This window comes from Teleopsis dalmanni, chromosome 1 (genome assembly GCF_002237135.1).
Source record: "Teleopsis dalmanni isolate 2A chromosome 1, ASM223713v2, whole genome shotgun sequence".
Classification (NCBI taxonomy): Eukaryota; Metazoa; Arthropoda; class Insecta; order Diptera; family Diopsidae; genus Teleopsis; species Teleopsis dalmanni.
In genome coordinates, this window is record NC_051846.1 from 41,596,445 (window position 1) to 41,621,677 (window position 25,233).

Sequence of the window (25,233 nt, forward strand, 5' to 3'; positions counted from 1 at the left end):
AACTGCCTAAAAGAGAATAATTTACCATACAAAGTAGTTTCATATAAAGAAGCGCTTTATAAATAAGCTCATTATAAATAAATCAACTGCATTAACACTAAACATATCAAATGAAACCCTTAAAAATAAATTTTCCACAAGGGAAAAAAACAAAATTTGAAATAACATATTTATCATATGTTTCACATATAAAATGTATACAAACAAGCTATATCCATAAATCAGTTCATGCCAATGGAAACAACCAAAACTTAATTTCATTAACATAACATGCAATAGTTTTAGTTGCACTGGAAACATGTTATTATTAACATATTTTTGTTACTTATTTATCTTTAAGTAAGATGGAATTCACTCTATAATATTAATTATAATTAAACAACTTTAATTATACCATTAATGTATTAATTGGTATTGTTTTTATAAATTTTAATTGAAGGAGCACATAATATACATGTACTCATAAATATATATTAATTTAGTTATTATACATAATATCTTAATTATTGTACTTCAGATACAATTGCTAACCTTAAATAAATGTCAATTTCTACTTGAGTAGAAAATTTTAATTAAATGCTAATTACGTATAAATTTGTTATAAAATAATATTAATAAGAATTTATTAGTCTTATAAAAGTGACAATTTGCCTACGCGGCTAGCATTTCTAATTAAGCTAATAATAAATTGCAGAAATATTGCAAAATATGACTCATTAGTGTGGAGCTTAGCAATTTTATTGAAATAGTTAACAATGTACGTGTGCATGTGTGTGTGTGTGTATATCTGTGTGTGTATGTGCTCCAGTAAGTATCATTTGTATGCAAAAAGTATTTAGATGAATGTAATAAAGAAAATTTTTCTGCAACGTGCTTCAAATAATTAAATGTGAACTTTGTATATATTATATACGTATATATATATTTACAATTATAAATAAGGTATTTTATATATATTTTTTTTATATAATTTAATAAACAGCAGCTGCGCAGGAATCAGCATCGCTTACAGGTTATATGGTTTATACCGAAACCTTTTTTTAAATGCTTGGGAATAAGATACTTAAAGTATCTCTTGAGCTTGCAAAAATTATACAAGTAACTGCATCCGCTACACCCGCGCTTTTTAGTATTTGCATAAACAAATTATGAGTAAATAATAAAATTTTGAAACTTTTGCATAGTTTGCGGATGTAGTTCAGTTCAAAAGAAGTTCAGAACCCATAAAACTCGTATTTAACCAAAATTTGGTTTGCAACTCCAAACGAATTTGTTTTCGAAATTAGTTCAGACGGCGAGCAAACAACATCAATGAACGCAGCAGCAAATGCGTGCTGAAAAGGTAGCAACAGCTGCAGCAATTTGCGTCTGCCCCCGCCACCACATTCCGCTCGCTCGATTTTAGCTAAATTATGGCTTAAAACTATTTTCGTTGGCATTGTAAAATTTATTATTTATAAAATATGAAATTATGAAATTATGATATGCAAGGATTTAATAGAAATTTTCAACGTAATTATCGTAAATGCTTAGCTACTGCAAATATTAATTACGTATTTTTTGGCAGTTAGTGCATATATTTTTTGGGAAGAGATCTGTGCTTGTATCTGCGCTTGTATCTTTGCAGTAGCAAGTATTTGTTTATAATTTATATAGAGCATTCCATATATTGTTTACTGTTGATAATGCAAAGTAAAATTTAATTAGATATATTTTCGAATATTTTTTTTTTTCTCTGATAATATTTATTTATTTTGTTTTTCGTTATTGTTTGTCATACTACACTACAATATACGTAAGTTTCTAATTAATTTTAATGAGACCGTTTTTGCGGTCGCGTTTTGGTTCAATATTGTCTGTCTGGACGATATTGCAACATAAATAATTTACACTCTGACGTTTCCAAACTCAACTCGTGCAACAATCGCTGCATTTTTATTTATTATGCAATACTATATACATATATTACTATAGCATTTTATTAGTCTGATTTTGTTTATAAAACTAAATGAAATATTATTTAATTTTATTATTGAAGATATTTTGTGTATTTTGCCAGCAGATTTAACTCAATGTAAACCACACTGTTTCGTAGGATCCTTACAATTTGTATCTGGTATCTGGTATTTGGTATTCTGCATTTTGTATTTTATATTTTGTATTTACCATGTGTACACCGTCAACATTTTCAATTTAATTTATCGCAAATTCTCAATCAAAATGACGACGGAAACTCGATAAAATTGCAGAGAGGAAGTAAAAGGAACCGAAAAAGTGAGGAAAAAATTTATATAGCAAATAACAAACTACGAAAAAAATTTAGTTTTGCATAATTTAATGTAAATCCAGGCAAGTAACGTAAGCACAAATGGAAATTGGTAAATGGCCAAAGTAAAATAAATTGAAATTCAAATCGATCGATGACATTTTACGAGTTTTTAAAAGTACACGAAAAATGCATAAATGAAAAATTAAATTAATATAATTGTGTTAAATACATAAAAAAGAAACTACATAATTTAACTTTTACTTTCCATAAAAAAAAAATTACTAAAAAATAATTCATTCAGATGAATTTGAAAATGAATATAAAAATGAATAAAAATGAATTTAATAACGAATATAAAAATGAATTTAAAATGCTCTTCACCAGATCTATGTATATGAACGGTTCCCTAACTGAAAAAATAACCGATGCAAGCGTGATCCTTAACTGAATAATAAAATATATAAAAAAAAATTAATAATAAAAAATTCATACAGATGAATTTAAAAATAAATATAAAAATGAATAAAATGAATTTAAAAATGAATAAAAATGAATTTAATAATAAATATAAAAATGAATTTAAAATGGTTTTCACCAGATCTATGTGTATGAACGGTTCCCTCACTGAAAATAACCGCAGCAAGCGTCTATGATCCTTAACTGAATAAATCAAATAAAAAAATATTTAAAAAAAATTAATAGAAAAAAATTCATTCAGATGAATTTAAAAATAAATATAAAAATGAATTAAAAATGAATTTAAAAATGAATAAAAATGAATTAAATATAAATAAAAATGAATTTAAAATGCTTTTCACCATACCTTACCAACAAGGTATATGAAAAGTGCCGTCACTAAAAAAAAACCGGAGCAAGCGTCTATGATCCTTAACTGAATTACTTGAAAACGCTAGAACACAACTCTCTTTCTAGCAAAAATGTTCGCGATAAATAGATGTGAACATTTCAACCTTGAAGTTAACCCTCAGAAACATATATAAGCTATTCTAACTAGCTATTCTAATAGCGAAGCATCAATAATGGTACACTCAGAAAAATAAATTGTTTGATTTAACAAGATTTTAACGAAATCTTAAGTTAAAATATTCTTACTCTACGCATATTGGTTTTCATATCGTCTTTATCATATGAGCTAAAATTTTTCTAACAAAATGATCGGGTCAATTTAACTAGTATATGATTAGAGCCTAGTTTTCTATTAAGTAGTACCTTTATTTTAAATAGCATTTCGTTGTCAAATCTTTATTGAAATCTAAAATCTGAATAACCAAATAAATGTTGGTTTCTTTACATAAACATTGGAGAAATCTTATATCAGCTAATGCAAATATTGAGCGATTGCATTGTCCTTTTTTATGTGCACAGTCTTTAGTGATCGGATTGTGAACGTGTGTTGTTTGTGTTTCTATGTTGTAACTAATAATGTTAACTAATAACTTTTTATGTGTTCTGGCGTTTACATTTTCTACGTTTGTTACATCTACCGCAACTAATTCGGACTTAATTGTTTAGTTCTTTATATAGAGAGCAAGGTTGGATACAATCTATGCTGCTTAGGAACCTCTGAAAAGCGTTCATATTAATAAAAAGAAAAATTAAAAAAGAAAAAAACCGTAAAACACGTAATAACTGACACTGAGACATACACGAAGAAAGTATCGAAAAATCGGATGCAGCAATAAGACTCGTTAAAGTAGGCCCGATTTATTGAATAAATTGGACTAAGAAAAATACACTAAAGCAAAGAAGGCAGCAATATAGTACGAAATCCCTCTACTTAAAACTATCAATTATATTATATTTTCACTATCTGATTTAGTTACTTTTATGAATAATGTTGAAAACCTATTTAATTACTTTTTTTATATCTATATGTATTAATACGTTCATTGATTATTATATCTTATTTACTAATAACGGGATTTATAAACTCCAGATTTGGACATGCAGAAATGTGGACGTATATTGCATTATTCCTTCAAAATTTAGGTTTTAGTTAATAAAACCTAAACTTCTGATATTTGTATATCAGCGTGTAGGATGATCAGATTTTAAAAAATATTTTTTGCTTTCATAAATAGATATTGGTATAACAAATTTAATGCAAATTATTTTTGAACAATATAACTTAATTAAAAATAAAACTAAAACTTCACGTAAACGTTTCCAATTCAAGCTTTTGATGAAAAGGAAAATTTTTCATTATATTGTATATTTGATGGCTGAAAAGAATTATGGACACGTTCATCTAACATCAAAAAATATATATTCCTACATAAACACTTCCTATACAATTTTCGTTATAAATGCAATGTGGACATGTTTTCACATATAGTATGTAAGCAAAATTCAATAGAATACAAAATATTTTGTCACAGAATTTTACTAGGAACAAAGAATTATGAAGTGCATTGAGTTATGTTTTAAAGTAGGGTTTCCACTATATAGAAAAATTAAAAGTTTTTAATAATTATTTAATTATTAATTAATAATAATTATTTAAAAATATCATATAATTTTACTTGTAAATATATTATTTGTTACCGTTCTTAAATATTTCATTATTAAAAATGTCATTCTCACTGTTATTACTGTTTATCACTAATTACTCGTTAATTTTGTTGCACTAGTTGCTATAATTAAGTATATTAGCAATCTATACAATATCAATACAGATGGCAGTTTTAATTTTATAGATTAATTAGTTTAGTTTTTATTTTTATTGTATAAAGTAGTCTTGAACAACAGATATAAATATTTAAATAGTGTTGTACTAAAACAGGTGGGAGTGCAAAAAAACTGTCGCAATAATCAATTTATGCTCGACAGCAGTAACTTATTCATGTTCAGCAGTTAAACTTTATAGTTCTTGTAATCTGAATATTTTATTATAGCTCATTCAGACGGCAACAGTTATACATGATTTTGATATCCAGATTTAATTATTTGTTTTGGAGAATCATCAAATCTTCATAAAACAAGAAAACTGACATTGACTATTTCTTAATAGATATAGTTACAAACATTTTTAAAATGCTGCTTAAATACGAAAATGCCTTAAATTACAAGCAAATAGTTGTGAACACAATAAATAAATGAACAACATTGTTAACACGATCCAGATTAACAACGAATGATTATTGTCTCGTGTAAATGTAAACCGTGTAAATGTAATGAGACATATACTTTATAAAAACAACAACTAAATAATGCTGAATAGTTAAAGAAATCAATTTTCTTGCACAAAAATAGTTTGTTATGGCCAATAGCCTATTCAAAAAACAAAAGTTAATCCTAATTTCGAAATTCATATTAAGTTGTTTAAAAAATATATAAGAATAAGATAACTTGTATTCCAAAAAATCGAAGTAGCATTAAGGAAAAGTACGCACCAAAAATTTTAATATTTTAGCTAAACACAAAGTACATTGTAAAAAACAACAGCAACTTAATCCAGATCAGCAGTTAATGTGCGTTCACTCTCATGCAGTGGACATAAGCTTAAACTATATTTCTAAACTCAATATTGATACTGCAAGTTGGTAAGCATTGAATATGTCTTGCATAGATCAGCAGAAATATCTTCGCAAAAATAATATCGTTCAATAGAAAATATAACATTTTACAGAAAGTTGATTGCATTAATATTGGCAACAACAACAACTTAGTTTTCTTCAGCAATTAAGTGTGAATAACTTTTGTCGTCTATATATATATATATATATATTATTTTGTATGCATGTGTGTACATTTATTTTCATTTTTGATTTCAATTTTATCGTATGTTTAGTGAATCTTAAATTAATATATAAATAAATATAGTCAAAAATAGCAACTGTAATACAATGTCATCCGTCGACTTGTATGAATATATGTAATATTACACACTCTTGTATTGAAACAATATTAAAGCAATCCTAACAATTTGAAACCCTTAGAAGCTACTTGCTTGGTTCGGACACCCTAACCCATATGGTTGAGATGTGAAATACAACGTGTGAGTTTGCATAAAATATTTTATTTAAATATACAATTTCCTTACACAAAAGAGGGAATACATATACCCATTTATATTGTGTTTGTATAAAGCAAGAAAGACAAGAAAATAAATAATTTATAAAAGTTTTACAGCTTCTTTGAATTAAAATAAAAGATAAATTTACCATAGTTTTAATATACTTTTTTTTTATATACACTTTTCTTATTTAATTTTAAGCGTTACTGAATTTTAAATTAGAATTTCGCAATTAGCATTTTTTTTTCTGTTTTATTTTTTTTTTTTGCTCCAACTATGTTTATTTTTTTCTTGCAACGACGAAGAGTGCAAATAAAAATTACGAAACTGGGGAAGTAAAAGTTTTATTTACTTTTAGCAAAATCTGAAATAATTTATTTAAACTTTTTCTCTATGCGAAAACATAAGCAATTAAAAGTTTTCCATAAAATCACTTAAAAAGGATTTTTTTTATTAAATATTTTACTCTTCACATAAATTGAAACTCATTAAAGTATTTTAACTAATGCCAACGCCATTTTGTAAAGCTAATAACGATTAAACGCATAACTACTACGCTTCAGCGATTTGCTGCATATTTAGTTTACTAGTTAGTCGGTTAGTTAGTCAGTTAGTGAGTTAGCGAGTTAGTTGAATAATAGTTAGCTGATAAGTTAGACACGAGTGTAGTTAATATCATGCTTAATATCGTGTAAGGCTCTAAATAGACCGTTGTTTTGGCAACTTAACGACACAAACTAAGCTAAATTCAAATTCATTAAAAACGATAACAGAAACGATTTTACATGAAACGATTTTCTTGCGTTTCGTTTTACTTTAAAACCAAATTAATTTCCTTTATTTGCATCTAAAATTTTATTTGCACGCTTTTATGGCATTTGTGTATATTTGATTACGTGTTTTCTCTGTACATTTATACTCACATCTATAAATACACAAAGTTATACATAAAAGTAAATTTATTTACTTATGCTTACATTTATTTACAATTCTCGATTGTCATATATTAAAATTTATTTATATTTATTTTGTTAAATTACGTTTATCAAACTGCAGGGCAAGTAAATATTTTCCTTAAATTTTCCGTAAATTAAGATAACATTTTCTTATCATGTTTTGTATTTTATTGCACAAAATGTGTAAATAAATATGTGTAAAAGACAGTTTTGTAGTAATAATTTAACTAATTTATTATTACACATTGAAACAGTGTAAGCCTGTGTTAGGATATAATTTATAATTAAAATAAAACAATTTTCCTAATCTTAAAAAATGTATTAATGTGCAATTCAAAATTAATTAATTCGTGAAAATAGTACAAAATACATACATTATTATTTACTTGACGATTAACTTAATAACCTTGCACTGTATTACATCTAAAATTATATCGAAAACCATAAAATCATGGCCGCGAATAGACGACTACATATCTATTGTCAACCGGAGATGATATATTAGATTCGATTACCAAATATGGTCCTTGCCTAAAACTTAAACAAAAACACAATATACAGAAGCAACAAGTAATGATTAAGTCACCAATTGATATGAAGTCCAATATAATGTTACATTATGTCTACATATATACGACTAAATATCTATTGTCTACCAGAGATGTTACAATAGATTAGATCCCCAAATGTGTTCTTTAGCTAGAATTCGAAAAAGATATGTGGTCTAATATAATGTTACATTATATCTACATATCTGCGACTACATATTTATTATCTATCGAAGATGATACAGTAAAATTGGCTACCAAATGTATTCTTTGGCTAAAACTTGAACAAAAAGACAATATAAAGAAACGACAAATAATGATTAAGTCTAAAACTGATATAAGGTCTAATATAAAGTCACGTCTAAAAAGTTCTGGAAAATATAAAGATTGTATAACGATGAGACTTGATAGCTGCATATCTATTAAGTATCAGAACTGAAATAGTAGATGTGATTGCCAAAAATAATTTTCAAATGGAACTGAAAATATTAATAAATAATTATAAAATAATAAAATTACTTGTATGTACCTATATTGGTATATATAAACATATATTAGTCAAATATTAGTTTGGGAGGTCTGATGGCATTTTAATGTACTTGCAAAAGTTATGTGCGCATCAAAGAATACAACTAGAATGAAGGGATTTAGAATCTCTCGCAGACTTTCACTTAAAACCTAAACAAATATCCATATAATATAGTTTCCTAATGTTTTTTGGACTACTTAATGCTTTATTCATTTTGGTATTAAAAAAATACTTTTCAAAGTTAAAACGTAATTCAAATACCTCTTGCCATGTGTATAAAAAAACTAAAATCACAAATAATCTATATATAAATTAAAAATAAATATCCAAATAATACCAAATATTTTTACATTAACTGAAACATATAATTTTATTTAATTTACTCATAAAAATATTTCCTCATACAAATCTGGTCATATATATATTATATATTATTATTATATTATTGCACTGTTTGTTATTGCGAAAATTATTTATACTTTTGTGGTTATTTCGTATAAACTTATATATTATAATAATTAACATTATATACATTACACATACAAAATTTATGAATAATTTAAAGATAATTTAAATACTATATTCCTATAAATGTTAAAACAAACACAAAAATTGTTTCGATGTATCTAAATGATTTATAACCTCAAGTTTTTTACTTTTTTTTATTGATATAAACTTATACCAAAGCCTCATGCTTTTGAACCATCTAAAGGTTCAAGTGAGAAGTACGAGCATTTACAACATTTTGTAGGATATAAAAATAATTAAGTCCATCTAAAATTTTTATTTTTATATCTTTATGTTGTTGATATATTGGTTGTTTCATTTTTAATATCTTTACCAGCATATTTTAGCACATTTTATTGCCTTCAATAAAAACTTTTAACATATTTTATTAAATTAGTTGACATTAATTTGCCAAACTGGAAAATTTTATTTACAATTTCTTAATCTTTTTTCGAAATTGAAATTTATAAACTTTAAATTTAAATTTTTTATTATTTAAAATAAATTATTTAAGTTTTTTATATATTGTAAAAAATATTTATTGATTTATTTTCTAATTATATTTTGTTTTAATTAAAATTTATTTAATTAAAAAGTTCATTTTATTTAATTATTTTTTTTTTTTTTTTTTGAATAAATAAATAAATTTGCATACACTTTTTTACTAAAGTACTGAATTATAATGCGTCCTAGTTGGTTCCATAATTATCTGCTGAGAATGCTGAACACATGTGAAAGCTTAATTAATATATGTATTCTCAACACATATAGTACAAAATTGAGCCGATAAATGGCCTATTTAAATAACAATTCTGATCGTATCAGCTTCCTTCTTGTTGAAGAGGGATCGTATCTAAGCCTCTATTGTTAGTCACAGCCATCATGAACCCAACCAAGTACCATGGACAACAAAAGTTGTGGGCACGTAAATCCTCATTTAAAAAACTCATTTAAAATTTATTTTCATTACTCTTTTTTTTTAATTATTTAACCACAGAAGAATATTCATTTAAATAAATCAGTGTTATGTCATGTTTAGACTATTATATTTAACTCGAAAAATATGCAACAATATGCGGTATTTTTTATACAAAATCCATACAAAATTCATATTTAAATATAAAACAGATTTAACAAACCTCTAAATGTAAACATAGTATATACTATACTATGAATATAATTTGTTTTTACTATTACTATTATTATTATATTATTAATAAATTGTTATTACAACCAATTATCAATACGTTTTTTCATATTATTATTGGGCTAACGACCTAATAAAAATAATATAAAAAAAAAGAAATTATTATATTATATTATTTACTATTATAATAATTTAATATAAAAATAATATTAAATCCTTAACCAAACCAAAAATCAATTGTATTAAATAATATCATATATCACAGTTGTTAATTTATCTAAATTGCAATATTGAGTGAATTCAAATAATATTTTAAAATTATTTAATTTTAGAATTTAACAAGACACATGTTTATAAATGTTCTCTTAAATATTTATTTTAATCAATTTATATTTATTTTCAACAATTTCACAGCCTAGGTGCCATTGTAGGTATTTTTATACTTACCATAAATCATAATCCGTATTTGCCAAAGGTTCTTAAATTGTTAGAAAACACCTGAGTGTGAAGATTTACATATTTTGTTTGTTTTAAATTAAATACAGAAAATATTTTACTAAATAAGCTTTATGAATAATATTTGTTTTGGCAATTGTACACAGTATATGTAGGTATATGTAAATAACTAATTTTTAATGACAAATGATCAAATATTTCATAACATAAAACAATTTTATGTCTTAATAATATATGTATTTGAGTAATAAACCAAATATAAATATTAACAATTAAATACATTTGTTACAAAATCTACAACAACAACACCACCGCAGAGAATAGCGAATGAATAAAGGCACAGATCACAGATACTTTTCCACATAGAAAATCGTGAAAATTGGTTGTTAACTTTATGGTCTGTCTTGGTTGTTAAAATGTTTATTTTTATGTTAGTACTCGTACTTTTATATATACTAGTAAATGTTTATATATATCTTTATAGATATATGTAATATTTTTCTTTTAATTTTTATGTAAAAAAAAAAAAAAACAACAGCACTAACTGAAACTACAGCGTAAAGCAATAATAATACTCGTAACAACAACAATAACAACAACTATAACAACAGCAACGACAACAACAACATCTCATAGTAACATACTTTGGTAGCAGCTGAAAATTTTATCTTGAAATATAAAACGCCATAAATTAGCATCATAAATTTACATTTTGCACTATGTTGACTAATGAATGTAGATACATTTTCTTGCATATGAATTCGTGTAAATAGCTGTTACTTAAGTCTCTATGTATATATATATATATGTGTGCGTGTATGTATGTATGAATGTAATATATTTTATATACATTTGATATTGTCATTTCGTAACTGCATTTATGGCTGGGAAAATGTTGTTAAACAAAGTTGCCTTGTTTGTACCTTAGTTTGCCTTGCCAGCCTTCTTATGTAAAATTTATATACCATAATGCCATATAAAGGATGATGGTATCATAAAGAGTATCATAAAGAATGCTGTAAACTATACTCGAGGCTATGACTTAAGTGTAAAAGCTTTCCTCAGAACATGTTTAATATCGCCTTATTAAATTTCCATTTTAGTTAGTGTTTAACAAACACTACATTTAATTTATTCTTAAAAACTTAAGTAATTAAATTTGTTCTACTTAATGCATTAATAATGCATTTTTTAAGAAATATACGAGCATATAAAAGTTATAATAAAATAGCTAATATATAAAATTAAGCTAGATATAAAAAATTATAGTATTAATTATTATTATTATTAATAATTTTATATAGATTGCCTAAATTGAAGTGCGGCTAATTTTAAACTGTTATAAATTTTAAACAAGTGGCAACACTATATACATATTACGCCTTTTGAAAGTCGATTTTATTGTTAATAAGCAGACGAAAGCATTTTTATTTCAATAAAATTTAAGTGTATTAAATTAAATTTAAGTGTAGAATTAAATATGTTCACATTTGAAGTGTTAATAATCACTTTAGCATAGCCAAAAGGGATATGTGGGGTATAAACACCATGCTTCCTTTCTTCCTAAACTAAAAGTGTACCTAAACTAACATTTTACAATAAAGAAAGAACACATACGGTAACGTTCAAAACAATTACACCTCGATGGTGAAACATTGAGTTTATTAGACCCAGTCGTGCGCATTGATAAATATGAGTTTCTGGCCAAAAGAAATGTTGAAAATATCGCCGAGTGTGTTAAAGAGAAGGATACTCATAAATTTAAGTCTTGTTCTGGATAACCTTTAACTTAGACCAAAAAATCATTACGGTGTCTCATCCTCAAGTGCCGATAAATAATGTACTATGGAAGGTTCAACAGAGCAGGCCAAACCTAGCTTCATGCCCTCCTATAATCCTGTGTTCCGTTGGGACCTATATTATGTCATATACTTCTGTTTTACTTTTATGGCTTCTATTTAGTATAGAAGGCCAAACTTGCCTTCAACCTATGCTATAATCCAATGTCCAGTTAGGACCAATATTATTTTAGATACTTTTGATTTACTTCTATGAACTAAGTCAGGGGTTCTACATTTGAAATATAAATACAATGTTTCTCTTGACCTGGCAGCTGAAGAAATTTTAACCCAATTTCTATGGGCCTGTCACAAAAAAATAGTCGTATATCAATTTTCTACTGTGGACGGCAGGAACAGAGTTTGAAATGCGAGGTTCCATAAAAGAGATAACAAGTCTCCCTCATACGTCCGCTCCTTCCCTGCTATAATAGTATGTTCAAAAATTTAAAATTTAGTTATCTTTTACTTTAATATCCAAATTCGTCAATTCCTAAATAAAAAAAGTAGATTTACTTAAAAGGGAGTTGGTAATAAAATTTACATAGTCGAATTCTAGCAAAGAAACAAGCTTTGTGTTTAACAGTCTTAACAGTCGATGGTTGTTATCCGTTATTCTGTGTGGACCAAGACGTTAATTTTATTGTGAATGACTGTTAGTGGAGAATCGATTCAAGCAAACATAAAAGATAATGGACTCTCAAGAAGATTCTGCTGCATCACCCACAATGGCTAAGAGATAATGTTTAACACTTAATTTCGAAGGCATTATGGTAATAGTACTTAAGATTCATAATCATAATATGACTTAGAAAACTGAAATAGTGTATCAACTCACTCTGTTATGACATTGTAGTAATTATATCCTTTTTTGTTATTCTGTCTATTGTCAAAAATGCAATTCAACTCATTCCTTGCATCCAAAATGTGAATATGAATTTTCTACTACAATGCATTACCGATAATTTCATTTCGTCTTCTAATATTTACAATGTACACAATCTGCCTGACTTAATTTGATGCAATTAACTTTAGTTTACTTGGGTTTTAATTAAGTTATTAATATTAAAGCACACAAATATTAGTAATTAAATGCATTCTAACGAAATTAGAAATGCAAACAAAATTTTACGTATGGAATAATTACTTTTAATGAGCTCGTAAAATATGTTTACCGCAAAAAGCATTTAAGTGTAAAATTGAAGTTCAAAATAGTGTAAAATTGCATAGCAAATTATTGTATTTACAATAATTTGTGTATAAGTTAAAATGTGGTCAAATGCAATAATAACAACAAAACAACAACAACACAACAAAAGCAACAACTACATTACACAGAACAATGTAAATGAAAAAAAATTGTGGAAAAAAAGCACCATAAATTGTTATTAGTCTGACCTGCAATTATTTATTAATGAAATTATTTTACTGTTGTTCGTTTTTTGTCTTTTTTTTTTTTTTGATATAATTTTTTACTGTGTTGCCACGCCTTCAAGCAATTAACACTGAAGGTCGATTTACTAGGTTGAAATGCGCACCCACAATCTAAAAAAACTCAAAACCTTCTAACTGCCAATTTAAAATAATTTTCATAAAATAGAAGTGAAAAACAAATTCAATTTGCAAAATTACAAAAAATTCAAACTAAATTGCTTTGTAATTTATCATTAAAATCTAAACATAATTATTTTTTTTATTAAAATCAATATTTTATCTATTTTTTTTATAGACACGTGGTCGCAAGCCATCAGCTGCAAAAGCTAATAAACTAAATGCAACCGCTTCGACAGTTTCCCCAAGACAACAAATTAATGCTAATTCTGCTATAAGTCCGGCACCAGCTACTGTTTTGCCACATCCATCGCCAAATACGACTACTAATTTAGGTAGTGCTGGTACATTATTGGGTGCTAATCAACAGCAACAATACAATCAACAGCAACATTTGCAACAGCAACAACAACAACAACATCAACAACAACAACAGCATACTCAACAGCAGCAACAACAACAGCTGCCACAAGGCATACAAAATTCTCAACAGCATTTGCAACAACAACATCATCAACAACAACAGCAGCAACAACAGCATCATTTGTCACATCAACAACAACAGCAGCAGCAACAGCAACAACATCAACAGCAACATCACCAACAGCAACAAGAACAATTACAGCAACAACATCAAATTACAGCACAAATACAGACAATGAAAGATCAACCACAACAACCTATGGTAAGTTCAATTTTAAATTATATAAATTTATTAACAATACATCTTCAATACTATAAAAATAATATAAAATATCTATAATAATATAAAATAATTAACAATAAAAAATAAAAAAATATACGTATAAAAATTCAATAATTATAATAATATAGAATACAATAAAAAATAGTTAATAATTATATTTATAATTTAATAATAAATCATAATATATGGTACGAAACACAGAGTCTGGTTTCAAACCTCGCTGAGGCCTTATCTAAACATATTGATTAAAAAATCTTCAAAACATACTTAGTTTCTCTGTTTTAGGAATGTACCAAAAAATTTACAATGAAGTATAAATCCAACTGGTATCGCTAGAGACCAATAGATATATGCGTGACCTTAAAATCACATAAATTAATTTAATCTAACCTAAATTTAAAAAAAAAAATTATTATATATTGGAATTATGTACAGGATTATTCCGTTAAGCGACAATACTAGTCATTACCGTAAGTTCTTATTTTTTTATCATACAGATAAAAAATATAAAATTATATAAATATATAAACAAATAAATATATAAAAATTTTAATATGAGTGAATACAAATATTTAAATAAAGAACTAACTACCTTCAAAAATAGTATATATATTTTTATATTCATATATATAATTTATATTATACTATGAATACAAATATTATATATATCTGGATACAGTATTAAAACAAATTATATTTTTGAAGCAGTCAAAAAAAAATAAGAACGTCGGTAATAATTTATATAAAGAAATTAAAAATAGAACTATAAAATAGGCAAAACATCTTTTATAGGAGTCATCATATTATGCATAATAATTAATGTTACCCATTGGGTTTTTCCTCGAAAATGACGCATCTTATGCCGAAAAGAAAAGTTAGAAGAGTTCGAATAGAAATGAAAAGACAAACTCAAAAATTTTAGTTATTTTATATATTATATATTTTAAAAACCATTTTATAACTAGGGACTTAGAATTTCTCTTTTATAATAATATTAAATTATTTTATTAATAATAATAAAATTGATATTAAATTATTTATTATGATATTATATTTAATATAATTTAAAATATTTATTATTATTTAATTAAATATAATATTATTTAATTAAATTTAATATTATTTAATTAAATTACACTTTAATTTTAAAAATCATTTTAAAAAGCCTTTTATAAATAGGGATTTTAGATTTCCTTTTTTTTTCATATTTTCTTCTAATATTCTAACATAAATTAATATGATTTTCTTCTTCGGCCTACTTTCTTCCTTTAATACCAATATTCCTTGTGCGTAGTTGGTCTTATATATAAGTAATTCTTTTATATGCATTATATAGTGCATGTAGTACTACGTACATATATACTCTGTACTCATAGTTTGGAAATGTACATACAATATTTTATAGAAATTTAATTAATTTAACGTAAAGCCATTAGTGAACTTTTTTTTGTAGATAATTGGACGAACACAGCAAAAAAAAATCAACTAAATTACCCGGAAAGCCAAAGTCGTTATTTAAAAATAAATTCTGTGAAACCAAAAATAAAGTTTCTTATCTATTGTAAATCTTTAAGTATCCTTTTGTACTCGTGTAAACTGGCTGTGAGTATGTGTGAGTAAAATGTGTGTGCACACAAAGAAGCACTTACATCATAAAAGCTTTACAGAAAATTAAATTAAAAAAGAAATCCAATTTCATTTTTTCTCCTCTTCCTCTTTCTTTATTAATTTAAAAAGTAACATAAATAAATAAACAGTGAATGATTATATAAGTTTATTTTTTTTTTTTTATTTTATTTTTTTTTTTGTGCTACAGCTTTTGGGAGTAAGACTTTAGCCACCCAATAGGAAATGTGGGAAACGATGCGAAGCAGCGCACCAAAGAAATCAATAGAGTTATATTCAGAAAATGTTTTCAACAAATTTTTGTTCTTGTAAATGCAATAAATAAAAATATTACAAGTTTTTAAATGAATTTAAAAGAAAATATGCTTGGCTGGGGTTGGAAACTTATTAAAAATATTTTGACTTGCCATGAAAAATGATTTCTGACTTTTATGTAATATTTTTTATGGCTGACATCTTCACCGGGGCGGGCGGATTTCTTAATTTGTGCATTTTGTCAGAGCCACGTGACATTTAGTGCTTTTTATGTAATATGCATTGTATTTTTAAATTACAGAATTTATAACTTTAATTAACAATTAAATTCTTAATCTTACTTGACATTTTAAATGTAATATTCTCACTTCCGATTTATTCCTATTGTAAGTTAATTTCTTCTCTTATATCTTTTTGGACTCTAATCTGCACTTTCCGTAGTTAAAGCAAGAAACGTGGCTTTCATTTTCCCTTTATGCGACACATGCAAGAACACGTGTGCACAGAGTCTTTTTATTTTAATTGAATTAAGATAAAATGCGTTATATTTTTTTCTTTCCATTTTTTATCAAAAGGATTATGCAGTCTTACTGACTTTTCCATACAGTTGAGATGATAATTTTCAGATAAATCAAGAACTCATAGAGGAAAAAAATTAAATTTATTATTGCTTCAGTTGCTTTTGAACTGAAAATTAAGAACAAATGGAAGAGAGAGAATTGAATAAGCAATTAATGTTTCGTATGGGTTGAAACATTTTTACCTGCCTTTCTTCTCTATACTATGCAGGGGTTGTTGTCTTTTTCTATATAGCTGTGTGGTCCTTAACTACTTTTAATATTATTCTCATAGTTTTTTATGGAGCAGGTGATAACCACACGTAACATATACCATTAATGCGTAAACTTGTTTTTCTCATCAAATCTTTTTTTTTGTTCATTAAAAAAAAAAAGCAAAAAAATATACTTAAGTTAAAGTTAATAAAACTGGGCATTTATACTTCAATAAAAAAATTTAATTTTGATAATTATATACTAATAATAATATCAAAAATCAAAAAAAAAATAAAAAAAAATACAATTTATTAAAATAATATAAAATGAATTTTTGTTGTTATAGTTCACACTTTTTAAAAACCTCTTTAAAAAAATTTAAACATGAAATTTAATAATATTGAATACTAATTATAATAAAATAAAACAAAAATAATCGATAAAAGAAAAATAACATTTTAAAGAAAAAACTATAAATAAAAAGTATTAAAAAGTAATTTTTCATCGTAATTTAGTACAATATATTTTTCAAATAAAAACTGTTTTGCAATAAACGTATAATTTTTTATAATATTTTATATATTATGTATAGAGTACTACAGCATATAAAAAATCAAACACAATAAAAAATGACCCCAGGTCTTTAAATAAAATTGCAGACATGTGGTACTAACCCTGTAATTTAAAAACATTATCTATGCAAACATAAATTATAAGCATTTTATCTATAGAAATTGGTACATAAATTTTTATGGATATCAAGTTTCAAAGAAAAAAGTGTATATAAATACATACATACATACATATATATTATTAAAGATATTATTATTCAATAGAAAAGTAATTTAAAAATTTTAAAAGCTAAAAAATATACGTAATTCTAATATGTATATTTCTAATAAATTAGAAATATCTGTGAAATACATAGTAAAATTTTATTTTATATAATTTACTTAATTTCTTTTTAAGTGAAATCCAGTATATAAGTATGTAATTAATATTTTAAACTCTAACCTTTTACAATAATAGAAAAAATATGTGATAATATATCAGTTATAATAGTGTATCCAAAACATTCATGTTTTTAATTAATATTACGATTCGGAAATGTTTTTGTACCGATTTTCATCCCGGTTCAGTTAAAAAAAAATATATTACTTTCATTTATTCTGGTATATGATTTACTTATCAGTTCAAAATAATGATTAACATATACATTATAATTTATCTAATTTTTATGACTTTTTGTTTAGAAACAAGATTATTTATTGACTAACTAACATACACTTTTTAAAACGAACTAATTAAATTTAAAACTTCCATTGAGACTCTTTGATACAATAACATAAGTATCTTTCATTAGAAAAATTTATTTTTAACAAGAACTTTTTTTTTGTATTCACATATACTTTCCAAAAAATCCAGCTAGCCATACAAATCTTTGGACCAAAGTTTTATTGTGCAATTACTTGAAGCACAACTAATTATGTCACTGAAAAATTTATAAAATTCTGAAGACGTTAATGACGGTACTCTGAGTCACCAATAGCCAGTAAAGATTTTCTTCAAAAAATCGTCCCAAGTCGGTAGTACAGAACTAAAATTGCTGAACCGTTGCCTGACAGAATCTCTATACTGCACTAGAGGTTATATTAAGATATATTACAGAATATCTTCTCTGATCAAGACTTCAATCACATTCTTTGTGTCAAACCCACTTTGACATAAACATAAAGAATAGAGTTAGCATATTTAAGCAGATTATTACTACTACTTTATGGCAGTATTGCGTTTTGCCAAACGCCAAACTCAACTTTAAAAATTCTTCAAAGAGGGCAAAATATTACCTTACGAAAACTGGTTAACGCCCCATGGTACGTAAGAGGAGCGGATATCCACAGAGATCTGAGAGTCGATTCAGTCGAAAAATACATTAAAGATCGTGCTCTGAAACTGTTCAATATAATTGACAGTCACAATAATCCAACTCTCAGCATCCTAAAAATACAGCGAAATTTGATAACCACAGGCAGATACAAAGACATCAGTTCCATCATATTACTTAAAACTTAATCATATGTGACTTAAAACTGTCCACAGATAAATTAGAGTAAAGGTGCTGATTCACCAACTCAGACATCTGAATATCAACTTTGATCTGAGATAGATATCAAACTGGACTAGGAACTCCTATCCTTAACACATTGTAAAAAATTATTCTTATATTCTTAGAATCAGTTGTTAGCATAGGGAACAAATATAAAACTAGAATCTTAATATTAGAGACATTTCGTACAGGACGAAAGATCTCTCACTAAGAACTTTACTTGCGCAAATGAAATAAAATTACATATACCCTAAAACAAGTGTTACAAGTGTGTTAAAAATTTCTAAATGGTAGATACTAAAATCTCTAGTGATTAAAATAAAATCTATTACGATATGATTAAGATCTTCTAAAGATCTCTAGAATTGCAGCTAATTTAATAAGTTGTGACTAACGATAAGCTCGTACTGCTTAAATACTTTGGTTGTAAATAATTAAATTCGATTTGAACGTCAGTTATGACTGTAGTGACTATTTTACTTAATAGAAACTTTTGTATTTAATAGGGTGGTTTCGAACAGTATTGAACTGCAACAACAAAAGTTTTTATTTGTTTTTAATAGATTGAATTTTTGTCTGATTGTATCAGGTGTTGCCAAATAACCATCATCAGTGATCTTGAAATTATTTCTTATATTTAGTACTGAGGATTGAACTCGTACCCTGCCAAATTTGAAACTCAGAGTCAGTGTTCATTACCCAACCGACCCAAAGCCGTACTTGACTTGGATGTTCAAATTTGGAGTTTTATTAATTTGCCATGAAAGTTTATTAGCAAATACACTTGATGTATTATGTTAAAATGAAATCATAAACCAACTATAGAATAATTAAATTAATTCATTATAAAGAGGTTTTTTAAATGTTTCTTAGAACAGTAGTGAACTACAACAACAAAAATTCGTTTCATATTATTTTACTTGATTGAATTTTTGGCTGACCATATAGCTGTTTCGATTATAGCCAAATACCAATCGTCAATGGTCTTGGAAATAATTCTTGTATTTAATTATTCGGAAATAATTTTTTAAGACTGCAGGTACCAGGAATCGAACTCGGGTTCTGCCAAATTTGAAGCTCAGAGTCATTCATTATAGTTATTTTTTAAATGTTAAATTTCAGTGCTATTTAATATTATTATTATTATACGTTGTATATAATAAAATAATAATAGTAAAATGAAAAATTATAACATTTTTTATTACATGTAGAACATTTAAAATTTGAAAATCATTGTTCAAATTCGCCCAATTTTAAACTTCGGAATATGGAGTCATAAAACTTCATTATCTTTAATCGATTTAACGAAAGAAGTACAAATAAAATACGATTTCGCTTAGTCAGTTTATTTTATTTATAATTAGTTTAATCAATTAATTTCAAATAGCAACAAATTATATGTACCCGTCGTAGTACACTAACATTACATACTCAGCAACAACAACAACAACAACAAACAGAACCACATTAGCAACGATACCGGCAGCAATTGATAAGTATCGTCTACTCCACACACATATTGATATGATGCCCATCACGTGTACAAATGTTGACAGCAGAAATTACTCATCGACACTGAATACAAATTTAAAACTGTTGACAAGTTTATGTGCACAAAGCACAGTGCAGTGTACGTACGATGGTACGTACAGTGCGCAATAAGAGACGCAAACAAAAATTATAAAACAACAACGACACAGCAACAACAACAATAAGAAACTAATTTAACAATAAATACACCACACCAAACAGACGACTGACTGACTGCAAATGGTGTTGATTGGAGAGCAAAAGTTTCATTCATAAAATTTTTAAAAAATTTTATCAATGAAAATTATTCAAAATTGTTATTATTGAAGTAAAAATATATTATTTGTGTATCTGTTAATTTCAAAATTTAACAAAACAATTCACAATGCAATGGAATGCATGCAAAAATAGTAAATTTCGTACATGTGTGAAAATTGAAATCAATGCAGTCGTTCACTGCATTGAACGACTGCAAACCTTTATGAGTTGTTGAATTGTATGAATACGTACAATCATACATATGACCGTATGACGTATGTTATGCGGGGGATATTTTCACACTTCTGGTTGGCAATATATATACTATACAATACCTAACATATGAGTATTGTACTTCTTTTTATTGCATTGTTTGAAAAAAACCAAAAAATGTAAATGAGTAGTTTATTTATGTTGGGAACTGTATTTGAGCACATATTATGTTATCATGTGTGTACTTTTATTTTATTACGAATACACATTATATTGTTATGTGAAAGGGTTGGGGGTTAGTACAAGTTTCACTTTCGTTACTAGTTTTTTTTTTGCTTTCTTTAAATAGTGGTTGTTTTACTACTTTTATTTACGTTGAAACGCATCATATGGCAGGCAGTTTACACACAAATTCATTTAAATCATTGCCGATATACTAATATGCCGTATTAAAGCATACATTTAGGCGCAATTTTGATATGTAATTTATACATGCATTTATATTTTTCTAACATTTTGTTTGATGAACCGTAATTGTGACAATTTAATTACATTTCAACAAATAAATGCACATTGTTTTATTAATATTTTTTATCTATGTTTTTACTTACAAAGTACATAGTAAAGTTATGTAAATGTTTGGTATTTAAAATATCATTAAGATAGAAAAGTTTCGAACTTCCGAAACACACAAACTGAATAACTACTAAGTGTTTGTTGTGAGTGTAATTATCTTCAGCTTAGTTAAACGCAAGACGCCCCCGAAATGAATAAATACTAAACAAAAATTACTTTTTTTTTAAATAAAAGAATTAAATTAGTAGAAGAATAAATAGTTGAAAACGCAACTCTTAATGTAAACGTAAATTAATTGCAACTAAAAAAAAAATACAATACATTCAATGACTTTCTTCCATACAAACTTTGGCAGATTAATATGAATAGAAAAGAATAGAACCAAATAAGGTGATATAGAATAAAGCAAATTCAAAAAAAGTGAAATAAAATAATGTCGCATAGAATACAGAAGAATAGAGTAGGCTAGTGTAGAATTAAATAAAGTAAAGCAGAATAGGAATAGACTAGAAAATAGAGTAAAATAAAATACAGTAGAATAGAATAGAGTACAATATAATAGAGTAGAATAGAATACAGTAAAATAGAAACAATATAATACAGTAGAATAAAATAGAGTAGAATAGAATAGAGTAGAATAAAATAGAGTATATTAGAATGGAGTATATTAGATAGAGTAGAAGAAAATAAAATAGAGCAAAGCAAAAAAAAATATAATAGAACAGGGCAGAATTGAATAAAGTAGAATATAATAGAATAAAATGGAATTAAGTAAAATAGAATAGCGTAAAATAAAAAAAATTAGAATAGAATAGAGTGGAATAAAATAGACTTGAGCAGAATAGAATAGAGCACAATCGAATATAATAGAAAAGAACAAATTAGATTAAATAGTGAAGCATAAATAAGAATTTAGAAAAAAATGTAGAATAAAACAGAGAAGAACAGAAAAAAGTTTCACAATAAAACTTGATTGACTTTTTGTTAGTTTTTTAATAATATTTGAAATTCGCAATATTCTTCAAAAAAAAAATGTTTAGCTTTATTTAGTAGTTATTTTATATATTTTATATATACATTGTATTTATTTATTATATAGTTTCCGGTATTTATTATGAATTTCTCTTGTTTCAGTTAAATTATAAGATTTAATAAATATAATATCTCACAAAGTCAATTTGAATATATTATATATTTCTTTATCCATATATCTCATAAAGAGGCAATTATAAGTAATACAATTAAAATATTGAAATATTTTATATAAATATAAAATAATATTTATTTTATATTATTGTGGCATATTAATTTTAGGATTTGAAAAGTTTTTGTTAGTCTCCAATGAAAAGATTGATCACATATTTAACAAAACAAAGAATAACATAAATAATAATTGCTACAAGAACAAATACCGAATACTTCTGTGGGTTTTCTTTCAAAAATAGAACCTTTTAATATATGCTATTTATATAATATACCATATATATATGATTTGAATATAAATGTCACATATATTTATATTTCATCGTATAAATATCTTATGAACGATGATAAATCTGCTCAGTATACATATTTATATAAAATTTACATAATGAAAATATTAAACTACTAACACGATCATTTCGAGTTTAATTTTGGGTGAAATTCCCCAAAATAGCAGCATAATATACAAAAAGCTCAAAGTTTTAGCGTTTTCTTCTCATTTTTCTAGACAGAGACTCTTTTCATTATTGATATTAAGCTAATCAAGTTTCCAATGAGATTTTTACGTAATTAACTGGGCATGTAAGCTCAACTAATTTATTGTCGATCTTTTCTTACTATTAAAAATTTATTAAAGGGCCTTCTTATTCATCCTCAAAAGATTTGTCCATATGTCTATGAATGTTAATGAGATTTATGTTCATAAATTTACTGGGCACACGAAGATAATATAACCTTTCGTTGATTGCGTTAAAGCCGATAATAGTAGACGATATTTTTTGACTACTTGAGAAGACTACCAAAGTTGTAGTGCTTTAAGTGACAGCTGTCATATATGTCATACTTTCTTATGTATGCTTTTGTCTTGTAGAGCTATTATATTAGACTTATAATTCGGCAATGCATGGGCTATCTGTTATTAATAATACTCGTACATATCCGTATTAATATATAATATTCCAATTTATAGTGTTGACAGTTACGTTAGTGTTAACATGTTCAATGTATATGTAAATTTTAGATATCAATATTCAACAATTCGCTATTATATTAAAAATATATGATTTCATTTATTGAAATTTTTCTGAAATATGAAATAAATAGAGAAAAGTAAATATTGATATTCTAGATTTCGTATCCATTTTAGCCGGAAACGTTTTAAAAGACACGAAAACATTTTTAATATTATTAAAACTTATACTTCATTCCCCTGCCAAGAACACATTTTGCACATTATTCAAATTCCAATATATTGTAATTTTGCGCCGTGCATATCTATCCCTCTTATCAACCCCCATGTTCACCCACCCATAGCACATTAAAGTTTTCCATGCCCCAGTACACCTATCTACGGATTTGTACATAAGTTTCAAGTTTAAATGAAACAAATACAAGTACTCTCAAATGCACAAAGACAAAAACCTAATCGAAATTTATAATAAAACCCGACTCGACTCGACTCGACTCGCCAACTCACCCTTCCTCAGGTTTAAAATTTTTGATAAACGTGCACATGTTTTAATTTTCGGTATTTGTTATAAAAATTTATATCTTCCCGAGTGTGTCGCTTGTAAAGATTGTGCCGTGCGGGGAGGGGTAAAGGAACACTTTTATGCATAAATTCGTAATTATAAATAAATATTTAATATATATGTGCCATAAATATGTGCTTTTTAATGTTCGTAAGTAGCATAAAAAATTATAATTTATGTTCCAAACATATGCATAACTTTCACACAAACGCAGCAGACACTGCTAAATGTATCTGACATATGTGTGATTATGTATCTTCATATGCCAGCAGAAGTATTTTAGAGAATATCTGATACTCGCATGTACGAGAGTTAACTGTGCCCAACGATGGTTGTTATTTTGGAAATATTTATTCAAAAAAGAATTTAATTTCGGTTTAAAATTTGCTTTGCTTTCGAAAATTATTTCCAATTAAGATTTTTCTCGATAACGTTTGAAAATCGTATTTTTCGTATTTTTCGTACTTTTCGTATTTATCGTATTTATCGTATTTTGAAAATTCAAATTAATTCCTCGCATAAATTTCGTTTTACATTCGCAAAAGTTATTTAAATTGCAAATTTTGTGCCGCTCTTCAGTTTGGGTGAGTGTTTTGGTTTTGGTTTCGGCTTCGCTA

At 26.0% G+C, this 25,233-nt stretch overlaps 1 protein-coding gene across 1 annotated transcript in view; it reads left to right on the forward strand.

Annotated features, from left to right (window-relative positions):
• LOC119680104 (DNA N6-methyl adenine demethylase-like) overlaps positions 1 to 25,233 on the forward strand; it is a 63,561-nt gene that overhangs the window by 31,493 nt on the left and 6,835 nt on the right. Inside the window, exon 2 of the mRNA XM_038092762.1 lies at positions 14,016 to 14,522. Coding sequence (XP_037948690.1) covers positions 14,016 to 14,522 — 507 coding nt within the window. The remainder of the gene's footprint in view (positions 1 to 14,015; positions 14,523 to 25,233) is intronic.